This window comes from Mesoplodon densirostris, chromosome X (genome assembly GCF_025265405.1).
Source record: "Mesoplodon densirostris isolate mMesDen1 chromosome X, mMesDen1 primary haplotype, whole genome shotgun sequence".
Classification (NCBI taxonomy): Eukaryota; Metazoa; Chordata; class Mammalia; order Artiodactyla; family Ziphiidae; genus Mesoplodon; species Mesoplodon densirostris.
In genome coordinates this window covers 98,873,828-98,887,780 of record NC_082681.1, presented here as the reverse complement: position 1 = coordinate 98,887,780, position 13,953 = coordinate 98,873,828, and the positions used below count along the sequence as shown (strand labels likewise).

The 13,953-nt window shown below is 39.3% G+C and overlaps 1 protein-coding gene across 1 annotated transcript in view; it reads right to left on the bottom strand.

Moving 5' to 3' along the window:
• MAOB (monoamine oxidase B) overlaps positions 1-13,280 on the bottom strand; it is a 63,603-nt gene extending 50,323 nt beyond the window's left edge. Inside the window, exons 1-2 of the mRNA XM_060086760.1 lie at positions 13,188-13,280; positions 11,639-11,776 (exon numbers count right to left, since the gene is read on the bottom strand). Coding sequence (XP_059942743.1) covers positions 11,639-11,776; positions 13,188-13,280 — 231 coding nt within the window. The remainder of the gene's footprint in view (positions 1-11,638; positions 11,777-13,187) is intronic.
• Between the last annotated feature and the right edge of the window lie 673 nt (positions 13,281-13,953).

The window sequence follows — 13,953 nt, the reverse complement described above, 5'->3', positions numbered from 1 at the left end:
TATGTAGGTACTTGTAGGCCATAATAAAAATTTAGTTTCATTCATTCTTCTAATTTATTTTTTATTGCTTTTTTTTCTCCCAGGGTTCTACAGTCAAGAAACCAGCCTGGATACATAGACAAGATGTCAAGAATGATCTGGGAGAAATGCCTAGAGGTAACAATGGAGAAATACGAGGTCCCTAAAATAGCAGCAGCACAACTACACTGGCCTTAGAAAGAGAGGTAGCCGCTTAAAATAACATGTTGTTTTTAGATAGACTCTCATCCTTTCTAATCCAAAGGATCAATGTCATTAGGTATCATAATGCCCCCCTTCAACTGCCAAAACATCTACTCTACATAGCTCACCCTTAAATATATTGTTTTATCTTCTCTTTTCTGCCTAAGCATGAAGTTGTACATAAAGCAATGCTTCTTCTAACTATATTATGTTTACAGTTTGCAGTGGGAAAATGAAATGAATGTGAGATACGTGTATGGCTGTCTACTCTCACATTTATCTGATATAACAGAGTTCCAGCAGTCTTACCAGAATGAGCAGCTTTAATACTTTTAAAAATTCCTGGATTAAGAATGAAATGAGATGGTTCAATGTCTCTCAATAGCCCTTTATTTAGCCAGATGGAAAGTTCATGTCAGTGGCCTCCATGGGCTCCTAATGCCACTAGGAGATCAGGTGGGTCTCAGGAGGTCAAACGGGGATAAAAAAAATTAGCAATGAGGCATAAGACAGAAGAAAGGTAGTATTAGGGGGCAAGAACCTGAGCGGAAAGAAGAGGGTTGAGTCCACAGTTCAGTTCTCAGCACCCTTACCCTTTTCCTTGTTTTTCTTGAGACTTCCCCCAACTCTTTTTTTTTTTTTTTTTTCCGGTACGCGGGCCTCTCACTGTTGTGGCCTCTCCTGTTGCGGAGCACAGGCTCCGGACGCGCAAGCTCAGCGGCCATGGCTCACGGGCCCAGCCGCTTCGCGGCACGTGGGATCCTCCCGGACTGGGGCACGAACCCGCGTCCCCTGCATCGGCAGGCGGACTCTCAACCACTGCGCCACCAGGGAAGCCCCCCCCCAACTCTTATATACGATTTCTGTGTTGGTCAGTAGCTCAGCTGAGGAACCAAGTACACAAACTCTGAAGTGAGGTGGATCAGAGTTGGAGTCCTCACTCCATCACTTACCAACTGAGGGATCTTGAGCAAATCACCCAAATACCTTGTGCTTCAGTGCCCTCATTTGTAAATAAGAGATAATAATGGCCATCAAGCTTTTCTGAGGATTGAGATAATGCATATCAAATGCTTAGACTGGTGCTTTGCACATATTCAAATCTCAAACGGTGTTGGCTATTGTTGTTGCTATTAAATTCAATTTTGAACTGAGTTTTCAGGAACCACATTGCACATGTGTGTTTGGTTCAATGTGAGAGCCTGAACTATAGGTGATTATGAATTGTGATTTTTTTTTCTTGGTTTGCACATGACTTGATGCTGTCTGTAGCAGCTGCCCTTAACATTTGCCAACTTAAAAAAGAGGAAACAGTAAATGTCAGAAGTAAAAGGCTCCAGGTCACTTTGCAGTCCTTTTGCTCAGAGTTTCGCATGAAGCATGTGTGCTAAAAGATGAAATGAATAAATAAACATCTTCCACTGAACTATAGCCTTATCTTCTCTACAACTCATTACTTGTGGGAATCTTCCTTAACTATATTTTAAGCCAATAATCTTTTATAACACTTTGGGCCAGTTCTGTGGTTTCTCCAGTGCCAGTCATAGTCAGGGACAATTTAAAAACTTTATTAAAATAATATTAAGGTAATGCCATCATGCAAAAAGTATTTATGCTCTCCATGAAGTTAGTCCGTTAAATTTATTTAGCAATGTCCTTCAAGGTTTTGAGAAGTGTCCAAAGCACTCTCTGGAAGTATCTCTGACCACCTCGACCTCGTTTAGTTCCAACTTGTTCGCTGCCTTATGCATGAAAATCTCAGGGACATGGCATTTTCCTGGGCACCTAGGAGAGTTTTTAAAAAGGGATTCTAAGCTGGTTTGCCCTTAGGAAGCAACAGGCACATAAGGAATTTCACTCTTTGTTTACTTCCAAGTTCTTTGTGATGCCATATATTTGCAGTTGCTAGAATAAGTAAAATTAATCTATGCCATAATGTAGGGTTTATGTTATAAGATCTAGACATATGTTTTTTTTGTTTTTTGTTTTTTTTTTTTTTTTGCGGTATGCGGGCCTCTCACTGTTGTGGCCTCCCCCGTTGCGGAGCACAGGCTCCGGACGCGCAGGCTCCGCGGCCATGGCTCACGGGCCCAGCCGCTCCGCGGCATATGGGATCCTCCCAGACCGGGGCACGAACCCGTATCCCCTGCATCGGCAGGCGGACTCCCAACCACTTGCGCCACCAGGGAGGCCCTAGACATATGTTTTAGACAGGTTGTTTAAAAAACTGAAGATGGGGCTTCCATGGTGGCGCAGTGGTTGAGAGTCCGCCTGCCGATGCAGGGGACACGGCTTCGTGCCCCGATCCCGGAAGATCCCACATGCCGCGAGCGGCTGGGCCCGCGAGCCATGGCCGCGGAGCCTGTGTGTCCGGAGCCTGTGCTCCGCAACGGGAGAGGCCACAGCAGTGAGAGGCCCGCGTACAGCAAAAAAAAAAATAAATTAAAAAAAAAAAAAAAAAAAACTGAAGATGGATTAGAAACATTTGCAAAAATCCATAGCATTTGCTAACTTTCTAGGCCTCTGCTGTCCCATACAGTAGCCACTAGCCATTATGTAGCTATAAAGTGCTTAGTATGGGGCGAGCCAAAATTAAGATGTGCTATAAGTATAAAATACATACCAAATTTCAAAAGCTTAATACAAAACAAGAATGTAAAATATCTTATTAAATAACGTTTTATATGACTACAAGTTCAGATAATATTTCGGATATCCTGGACTAAATAAAATATTTTCTTAAAATTAATTTCACCTTTCTTTTTACTTTTCAATATGGTTACTAGAAAACTTTAAATGGCATATGTGGCACATCTCATATTTCTAATAGAGAGTGCTGCTTTAAGCTATTTTAATGAGTAGTCCAGATTTCACGTATTTGTCAAAAGGGGGAAAATTAATGTATTTTGATTCTCTGAACTTAGGTTATTTAGGGATTAGTAAACTCTGGCATGCCCACTGTCTCCTGACAGCTCTACAAGACCATCAGCACTTAGTAACCCAAAGGAAAGGGTCTCAGTTGGGCCAAATAATAACCATGGTCCCATATGCCAGGATCTGAAGAGTGGAGCGCAAGGAAACTTAGAAGGTAACACAACTAAAAAAGGGGATTTTAATTTCTCTTTTTTATTATCTGTTTACTCCGTCTGGGCATGTGAGTCTAGATGCAGCCAAATGCTGATGTCCTAGCCTATTAGTAATATGGGAACTAAATAAAGAAGAGAAGACTGGATTTTAAAGTGAGAGAAGTTATGTTTCAGTGTGTAAGGAGCCCACAAAAATATTTTCAGGATGAGTTTATTGGCCTGGTTCTCTTTTGAAAAGAATTTGTAAAGCTTTATCCTATCTGGTGTCTCACCATTTAAATTTTTACTTGGTAGTAAGGCTCCTCAGAGCCTATTAGAAAAGTTTGTTTTCAAAAGGAAAGGAAACAAGCTCTATCAGAACATCCTTAGTATCTTCAGTGTATCACAGAAGGCTTCTTGGTGAAAATAATGGTAATCAGTGTCTTCTGTTCTCTTTCTCTTTAAAATCTCAAAGCACTCAGCAGGACAGGTACAAATGTCCATCTTTTGCAAATGGAGAAATCAAGGTACAAAAGCATAAATAACATGGCCAAGGTCACCAAAAAAGTCAGTGATGAAGTGTGTGTGTGTGTCTGTAGCAGACACTGCGAAAATTCTGTGGCCCAGTAATACCAGGATAAGAGTCTTTGAGGGTTTGCATTCAAACAGCTGCTTTGGGATCTAGACTGTCTACACTCAAAGGGTCAAAGCTCAGTCACTAAGCCTGGCTGGAAGCAGTTTGGTTATTGTTAATAGATATGTCACCCAGGAGACTGCTGCCTAGGCAGGTGAGAATCACAGATATCTGCTGGAAACACTGGGCCTAACCTCTTCTCATAGACCATAAACTATCAAAAGTAGAGTCTGTGCATAGAAAACAAACTTACCATTACCTAAGGGGAAAGGGGTGGAGAGGGATAAATTAGGAGTTTGGGATTAGCAAATACACATTACTAGATACAAAATGGATAACCAACAAGGTCCTACTGTATAGCACAGGAAACTATATTCAATATCTTGTTATAAACTATAATGGAAAAGAATATGAAAAAAATTAGAGTCTTTTTTTCTAATTGCATTTTTTTAAATAAAAATGAGAGGAGCTCTTCATAAAAAGTTCAAGCAGTACTCAAAAATACAATGAAGAAGGCAACAAATTACCTCAAATCGTACCATTCAGGTTAAAAAAATAGCTATAACATTACATTCCAGACTTCTGTGTAAGCGTCTACAATATAGAAAGATGGCTGGCTGGCTGGCTGGCTGGCTGGCTGGCTGGATGGATGGATGGATGGATGGATGGTTGATATGGATGGACAAGCGAACGAATGGATGACTGAGAGAAAGAGGAAGGAAACAAAAAAGGAAGAAAGGAAGGAGGAAAGAAAGGGCAAAGAAAGAAATACGAGCATCTGAGAATCAAATCATATTTGTTGTTTTCACTGACATAAATGTACTTAAATTTAATGGAAGAAACATAAACTGAAGGAACTGAAGGAAGAGCTAAACTTCAAATAAATGTTGCATAACCCAAGAGAAAGAGCCCTGTAGCATAAAGTCAAAAGATCATAAAAATCATTAAGAGATTTGAGCCTTTGTTTTTTCATTAGCTACAAGTATAATTTTGGTATATACTTATTTCATGCTATGAAGGAAGATTTCAGTAGCCCTCACCTTTCTTATACCTCTTCCCTTCTCACCTTCTCCACATTCTGATTTTATAGATTATATAATTTTTTACCATATAAAGGCTTTTTTTAAAAAAGGTCTGTAGTACATTCTTTACTAGCGTCGTAATTCTTCCAATTCTTTGTTTAAATCTTTATTTAAACGTATTTAATGTTTAGCGCCAATTTCATCCAAGCTGATCCATTATTCCTGAGTTCTTTATTTGGAATCATCATTTAATGATACCTTGAAGTGGAGTGATGCTACGACAAAATTTTAAATTGTGTGCCATTAGCTTAGTGGGCAGGGTGCAGGTGCCCAGAAAAGAAATGGCACAGGATTGAAAGGTAGAGAAAGTGGTAAAGCACTGGCAAAACTGTCGCCTGGATGATTGGGAAAGGCAGACTTACCAACCTTGATGCTCTAAGAGAAACTGTTGGAGTCGTGGGTTTTTCTGTTTTTTTGTTTTTGCGGTATGCGGGCCTCTCACTGTTATGGCCTCTCCCATTGCGGAGCACAGGCTCCGGACGCGCAAGCTCAGCGGCCATGGCTCACGGGCCCAGCCGCTCCGCGGCATGTGGGATCTTCCTGGACCGGGGCACGAAGCCGTGTCCCCTGCATCGGCAGGCGGACTCTCAACCACTGCGCCACCAGGGAAGCCCTGTTAGTGATTTTTTACTTTGTAACATGTTTGCTTTCAGCAATGGTGTAGCTCTGGGATTGAAGAGCCAGGACTGGAAACCCTTTCTTGTCATCAATTCTCAAATTTTATGATCTATGGCTGCTGTCTTTTCCTGGTTTAATTGTGCCATGGGATCTTTTTTTTGCTTTATTTTATTTAGTCACTTTTCCTTTTTTTGTTGTTTATTTCTTTTCATATTAAAAGAAAAATCTTTGATCCCACAAATCCCACACTGACTTCACCCCAAATTGTCTCAAATTCAATAACTTAGCCCTGTGCCCTGCACAGTAGTTGCCTATATTAGATGTGCATTACATGTTAGACGATTTGAATAGGGTGTAGAAGCTTAACAGTAACCGATTGGCAAAATATCCACCATATTACAGAATGTTCTTGTGACAGAATATTAAAATCGTATCTACAGAGAACTTTTAATGACATTAGAAAATACTTGTGAAATATTTGTAAGTGAAAAGGCAAACCTAAAAACCTTCTTTATGTGAAAGTATTAAAAAAAAGAATCCAAGAAAGTCAAATATAAATGAAATAAGTTGTGTGTGTGTGCGGTGCATAATCTTAAAGTACAAATAACTGTAAATTACAAAATGTGAACAAGAAAGTGAGGAGGAGACAGGACTTGGGAAGGAGTCAGTGGAATCACTGGAGTCAATTGCAGAACATTTTAAGGAAAGGTGGATCTTTTAACAGGGTTTTTCCAAGAAGTGAGAGGGTAAGTTTGGCAGGAAGGAAGCGGGGCAAGCTAGGTGCTGGGGCTCGGAAGGAAATGACAGAAACCCTCCCATCCAGAGGACAGTGAGCTCTTCAATGTGTATTCTTGGCGCCTCAGTTCATGCTCTGACTGCATCGCTTCCTGCCATATGCAATTAATCTCTTTAGCCTTTACATTCTTACCTGTTAAATGGGAACAAAACTTCTAGTTCACAGCCAAATAACTTCCAGTTATTTGGGACTCACGTTTGTGAGGTACAAATAAGACATAAGTGTGAAAGCACTTGGAAGGTTCTAGATGTCCATACCAGAGTAACGTTACCATTGTTATTATTTACTGGTTGCAGCAGAGGCCAATAGAAAGGCGTGGGCTCTGTGAGGGTGTGGTGAGTTAGGCTAACACATTTTAGGTCATCTTGTACTTCCTGTCAATCCCTACAGGCTGCTGAAGCTTTCACCTGTTACATGATCACCTTTATTAGTCACCATCCTCTGATGAGCTGGGCCCATGTCGTTGCATCTCCTTTGGGCTACTTGGCCATACCCCTTGATGACATCGTATAGACGTCACATAAAATTTCACCCAGGATTTAAGCTACAGGCTTGTTTCCTTTCATGAATTTCACCATCATAACTGAACTCTATACATGCTCTACCCTCCACCTCCAGTATAATTTAAAACTAACTCTGTTACCCACAACTCTAGTTTTTGTTAAGTTTATCCAGATGTGTGTGCATGTGTATTTGTACACAGAGAATATGTTTACTGATTTTATCATATTTTAAATTCTAAAAGGAAACCTCGAAGGCTTAGAATAAGTTCATCTCATATCCCCTAATATTGCTCCACATCCAGTCACTGAAAGCATCATTTTCAGCAAATTATTACATGCCGAAAATCTGTCTTTATTTTCTAAAGAACACAAATGAGTACTTTGGTTTCCAGAATAACTAACACAAGCTTCAGAATGATCACTAAACAAATGGGTTTCACTTGCTGAAGAGGAAATGACTATTCTACACATCTGGGGGAAAAGTTTCCCATGATGATAAGACATATATGTTTCCAACAAATAAATGAAATGGAATGGGGGTGGGTGTGGAAGAGAAGGTTCAGGAAGCCCATCTCAGCTCAGGCAGACTCTCGGAACCAGTGAGCTCTGTGTGGCATGTGTGACATTCATGTGAAAGGGGCAGCTGTTCCTGGATGAAATACAAGATTTTGTCTAACCTGTTTCTGGATTCTTCTGTCATCGTGAGAGAAGCAAGTACACCCTGGACTTTGATCCAGGCTTCTCTGGATTAACAGGATTGGAGGGAGAGGCATGCAGAAGGGGATACTAAGAGTCTGAAGAGGACTGGGCACTCCCGGTCTGCTGATTTCTGGGAGATGCTGAGGTCCCGCACCATAGGACAGTTTACATTCGCCAAATGCAATTAAAATTTGAATATTTTCAACATTTCGCCTCTAATTTTGTTGGTGTTCCCCAACACTGAGTGACAGTGATCTCTTCCAAGCAGATCACTCAACTGGTCTTATCATTAGAGATCTAGTTTCCACTGTACGCTCTTCTTTTTTTTTTTTTTTTTTGCGGTACGCGGGCCTCTCACTGTTGTGGCCTCTCCCGTTGTGGAGCACACACTCCGGACGCGAAGGCTCAGTGGCCATGGCTTATGGGCCCAGTCGCTCCGCGGCATGTGGGATCTTCCCGGACCGGAGCACGAACCCGTGTCCCCTGCATCGGCAGGCGGACTCTCAACCGCTGCACCACCAGGGAAGCCCAAGAGGTTTATATTTTTTATCTTTTCTTTTTAATTATGAGATAGTCCCTAAAATGAAACATTTTTCACAAGTCACTTTCAAGGCATGTAAACAGCTGCCTTCTAAACTATCCTAGCAGAAATTAGCATGACGATTTGTGAAACAGATTAAAAACTTCCGCAGATGTTTCACGATAATTGTTAAGCACGAAGGACTGCATCACTGATTTGAGAGGTGCAGGAAACACCTTCTAAATTATATAGATTTGAGGTGAAGCGATCACTTTTCCCACTGATAATTAAATCCCAATATAGCTCGGTATCACATCTTTGAATCACAAACAAGGTTTTGGAAAACCACATTTTAGCGACATAAGACAGATCTACTGTAGTACTAAAAATGAATGTCACTCAGTAGATAGAAACATTTCTGGCAGATCAGAGGCAGACAGCAAAACGCCCTGCACATCACAGCACACCAGGGGTTGATGCATGCTTGTTATGGGCCCAGCATGAGCACATCCCATCTGTCAACAGACCATTTCTTCTAGAACTATCAGAGAACTGGTGATACTGGGAGTCCATTTCTTGGGAAACACACCCTTCCTTTGGATAGCTATCCTATCATGGGCTGCTATAGCACCCCCCTGCCCCATTTTGTGAGTAGCTCCAGTTCACCAGTTTCAATTCCAACCATCATATCCAAATTCCCTAGCTTAATGTTATTAAGGCTGCATGTAAAACTCTGTCTTCTTTTAACGACCATGTAAGAAATTGAAAAAAAACAGAGTCCTTGAGCAGGCTGATTTGGATTGCAGGATCTGACAATATGAGAAGTAACACACTTGATACTCTTGATATTCTCAGGCTTTGGGTTGAGAAATACATGCAGGTCCGCTGAAGAAACAAGGCAGAAATATACTAGATATTTGCATGAACCACTTGAGAACAGTATTTGCACTTGGGAAGAGTAGTTATTGAAATAGGTAATAGAGAGTAATGTCCAAATGGCCAAAGTACTGCCTACCATGACAGAGAAGACAACTTTCTGAACTACATTCTTTGGCATGTAGTAGCAGATCAGCTATCAGAGTTCTGCTCAATAAACCCAGAAATGGATGGAGTCATCTGAGATGCTTTTTACAGGTTCAAAATCAGAAAAATGACATATGAGCAAAGACATGGAGGTGATGATGGTGGAGAACAAATATTTAGACTTCTTAGCTCTAAGGTCTTTACTATTATTTATTATCGTGTAGCGCTTCATTGGATACAGCCACAAGGAGGTCAAATTAGCACCATTATCAAGACTGAAAAAAACCTTTGTTTCATAAATTCATTAGTGTTTCAATCGTGTCAGGATGAGAATTAATTAGAGTAAGTAAGTATATCAAACATGTACAGCAGAAGTCAGAAAATAGCAATATAGGAACATGAAAATCTAGGTACCAAAAGAATATTTTAGAGTGATTTTCTCTAGATAGGATTATTGGAGGGGTTTTTTAATTGTTTTTCTCTACCACATTTTCTTATTATATTTTTACAATAAACATGCTTTCCTTTTGTAATAATTCAAAAGCAATAACATTTATTTTGAATTTCATGCAAAGCAATGTTGGCATATATATTTATTCTGTATCAAGTCAGAGATACTGCTTAATTCTATTTTCTTAGCTGCACGTGGATTATACGAAATACCTTAAGAAAGCAGCATTAGTCGGTCATCACTCTGAAAAATTCAAGTATTACATCGTTTCCACAGTTGATAACTATAAGCAATCTCTTTCAAACAAGGAACATAATGTCGGCCGTAAGATTTCCAGATAAACAAAGCGTCCTGAACTTAGCTCCTGACTGCCAAGAAACCCTGCCCACACATAGACAGAAAAGTGAATATAATTTCTAGTCATCTCCTTTGTCGGGAGAAACCTAAAAGAGATCCTAGTGTTCTGGGAATTCAGTCTCTGCAAGTCTTAAATGTTAGGACAAGAAAGACAGAAGAAATCAGTCAAGATGAGCTACGTATAAAAGCGAGGAACGCAATGAAGAATGTTTACTAAGTGTTGCTGATGGATGTTCAACAAGTCACACTCTATCACCATGCTACATTTTCATTTCTAATTCATATGTCTCTTTTTCCACTAGACAAATAGGGAAGCAGGTGAAAAGGCTCATAAAACAAAATCTGAACATCAACCAAAACATTTATGTATAAATGTTACCCGCATTATACCAAATCAGATAGATGTTTATTTCCTGTTTTATTAAATGATTCACAATGTACAGTCTATTATTTGTCTTTCTTGATATTATGACCCACAAATAATATCCAGGTGTCAACACTGTTATGTATATCAAAACTGACTGTTGCGAGTTCTTCTGTCTCCTAAGGGGATGATTTCTTCTGGTGAGGAACTTGGCTCTATACTGCTCGCTTCCACTTACGGAGGCAAGTGAGGAAGAGAGAGGAAAGACTGAAATTCAAAACCTCTGCCAGTCCTTCCGTGGGACTTCAGAGTGGGGTCCAGGGTAGGTGACTCTTTGCTTGTCAGAGAACATCAGTGACATTGTGGACCAAGAAAATGATGCTGGGAAAACAAGGATCAGGGAGATGCCAGAAGAGTCTAAAGGCAGAAACATGGTGGGAGACTGGAATCCACAGAGAAATGTGGCCAGTGAGAAATCCCCAGGGCACACTGTTTGAAGAGCTTATTACAATTAGAACGTCCAGTATTCAATTCTAAGTTGTTTATGTTTTTGCAATTGAACCCCTTACCCACACTGTTCAAAACTTCAATTTTGCTGTACAAAAATGCTTGGGGTGGTCTGAAGAAAATCAAGAGAAAGAGATGAATTTGAACCCAGGTTGACATAGAACAAAGGAAAGAAGAGAGTCACCAGCCATGAATGTGAATGAGCATAAGTAACATGGAAGCAAGAACCCTGAGCCACAAATGTTCATGGAAATTGAAACCCAGTAAACTCACAGGAATTTGGGGGGATCAATGGAGCTTCCCCATGAAAGATGGAATTTGAGACTTGACTTACTTTTATGTAAATCTCTAAGAGAGTGAGTTTAGCCTATATATAGGACATAATGACCAAATTTCAAAATATTACATTAGACATATTGCAAATACTCTATAATGTGAAGTCTAGGGCAGCATCAGTAAAACCATACACAGGTTTTTGTATCACATGAAAGAACCCCAGTTATTTTAATAGAGGTATTTAATAAATCAGTCACAAATGTTTTTTTCTCTATTGGTTTTGTTAAACTTTTTACCAAATGGGCAATACCACTTCAACAATAACCTTCCCAAATAGGTTTAGAATTCTCCTTTAGATAACAGTAAAAAAAAAAGTCTCAGAATGGTTGAAATATACTTATAAAATACATATGCATCATTCAAAGATGAAGGAGATTGTCTGAGGGGAGGATCTGGAATTCATATATGGAAAACACCCATAGAGAAATCTTCAAATCCTTCAAAGGCTGGTCCAGGCTTACCTTTACATAGTGAATCAGATGCTCTACTTCATTCACTTTGTAGGTCTCCAATCCTAGCTCCTTGGATAATCTTAAGATACGATTCTGAGTTGGGCCAACATAAGATCCTCCAAGGTCCACATATTTAACTTTTTGGTTCTGTTTTCCCATGGAAAAAAAATAAATATATGTGAAAATGTTATTCGTAAGATTAAAAAAAAGACAGCCCTGAAATAAGCAAATTGGCATTTCATAGGTTCTAGACACACGTTGAGGTGTATCCATAGAAAACTGGATTCTGTTAGCAACTCTACTTCAGTCATGCAACTTAACAGTTATTGAATCATTCCTTAATGTAAAGCAAAATTGATTGACCTTGAAATAGGCAAGAGACTTCTGAACCCCATCATTCTCAATACATACAACAACGTGCTTTGGGTTTTAGTGGCTTAGATTTGTAAGCTGTGAATTATTGATGAATTTCTCTTTACTTAGTATCTCAGGCTAATTCTGAGGCACCTAATACTAGAGGAAAAGTGAGAAAGGAAATGACCACTTCTTTTCTTTTTTTTTTTCATTGAAGTATAGTTGATTTACAATGTTTCAGGTGTATAGCAAAGTGATTCAGTTTTTTTATATATGTGTATATATACATATATATATTCTTTTTCAGATTCTTTTCCATTATAGGTTATTACAAAATGTTTAATATAGTTCCCTGTGCTATACAGTAGGTCCTTGTTGGTTATCTATGTTATATATGGTAGTGTGTATCTGTTAATCCCAAACTCCTAATTTATCCCTCCCCCCTCTATCTCCTTTGGTAACCATAAATTTGTCTTCTACGTTTGTGAGTCTGTTTCTGTTCTGTAAGTTCATTTATATCACTGTTTTAAGATTCTGCATATAAGTGATATCATATGATATTTGTCTTTCTTTGTGTGACTTTCTTCACCTAGTATGATAAACTCTAAGTCCATCCAGGAGATGACCACTTCCTTTGTGGTTTGCTCATCCAGACATTTGAAAGATAGCATTAGGGAATATTTGGTCCTAATTCAAACCTTTGAAACTGCTCTTATGTTCAGTAGAAAGTTTTCTATATGGTTATGAATTAGCTTCACTTGAAACAACTAAGGACCAACCTTTGAAAAAGAGTGACTAGAAAAACTCCCTATGTTTGAACATGTCCAAACATAACTGGATTCCTAATAGTCAGGGACACCAGAGCAGGTCCTCCTTTTCTGTTTTTGTTTGTTTGTTGACTATATAGTTCTCCGACTAAAAAAAAAGGGAACATACATTTCACAAGGGCAGTGGTCTTTGTTTTATTCATTAATGTATTTCAAACACCTAATTATTGGTGTAATCATTTATTGAGCAAGTGCCAAGTATCATGAGGTGAGAAAAAGGACAGAGGAAAAAGGATTGAAAAGGAAGCAAACTGAGAGGCTGTGGAGAGTAATTTTCACTCTCTTAAAAAGAGTCAAATGAAGTTCAAGACTTTCAGAAAGAAACAAGAAACTCAGCTTCAGTGTCACGTTTCTCCAGCCCATCATTATTGTCTTACCCTGATGGTGTAAGTCCTGCCTCCCACACGGTCCCGGGCTTCCAGAACAATCACATTCAGGCCAGAGTCATGCAGGAGTTTGGCTGCTGCCATACCTAGGAGAAAATACAAGAAAAAATCAGAATCAAACACTTTACAGGGACTCCAGATCAGCTCCTCATGTTAACAGCCAATGAGAAAAGTCCATGTTAGCTCATACACATGGCTTATCATCATGCTCAAGTTATTCAACTTACAGGTGGCTAGGGTTTCTCAATAGAGACCCAGAGTCCAAGCCTGGGAAACCCACTGCTATTTCTAGAAAGAATAGAAGGGATTTCATTTTTGGTAAAGGTCTCAAATCTTAAAAACTTCTTTGGTCACTATATCAAAATGTCTATCTTTAAAGACTAAATTACATGATTATGTGTCTGACAACATGAAAGAAAACACAAAGCCACACAAAAGAGAAATGTATAAGCCCCAGCAGACACAGGACAAAATGGAGCCACTGACTCCATTCTCAAGGCAAATCTGAAAATCTGGTAAATTGGGGAGTTGGGGGGTAGAGTCGGCCTTCAAAACATGTGAAAGGACCTGTGAAAGGACCTAAGCTTTACTATTAAAACCGAACTTTTAGAAGTTGATGTAAAGTTTCAAAACCAAGGACATAAGATTCAACCCACTTAATTGTCCTAATTCCCCATATGATCCATCACTGAAGAATGAAATGACTCCGTTCATTCATTCATTCATTTAATTATTCATGTAGTCAAAAATACTTATT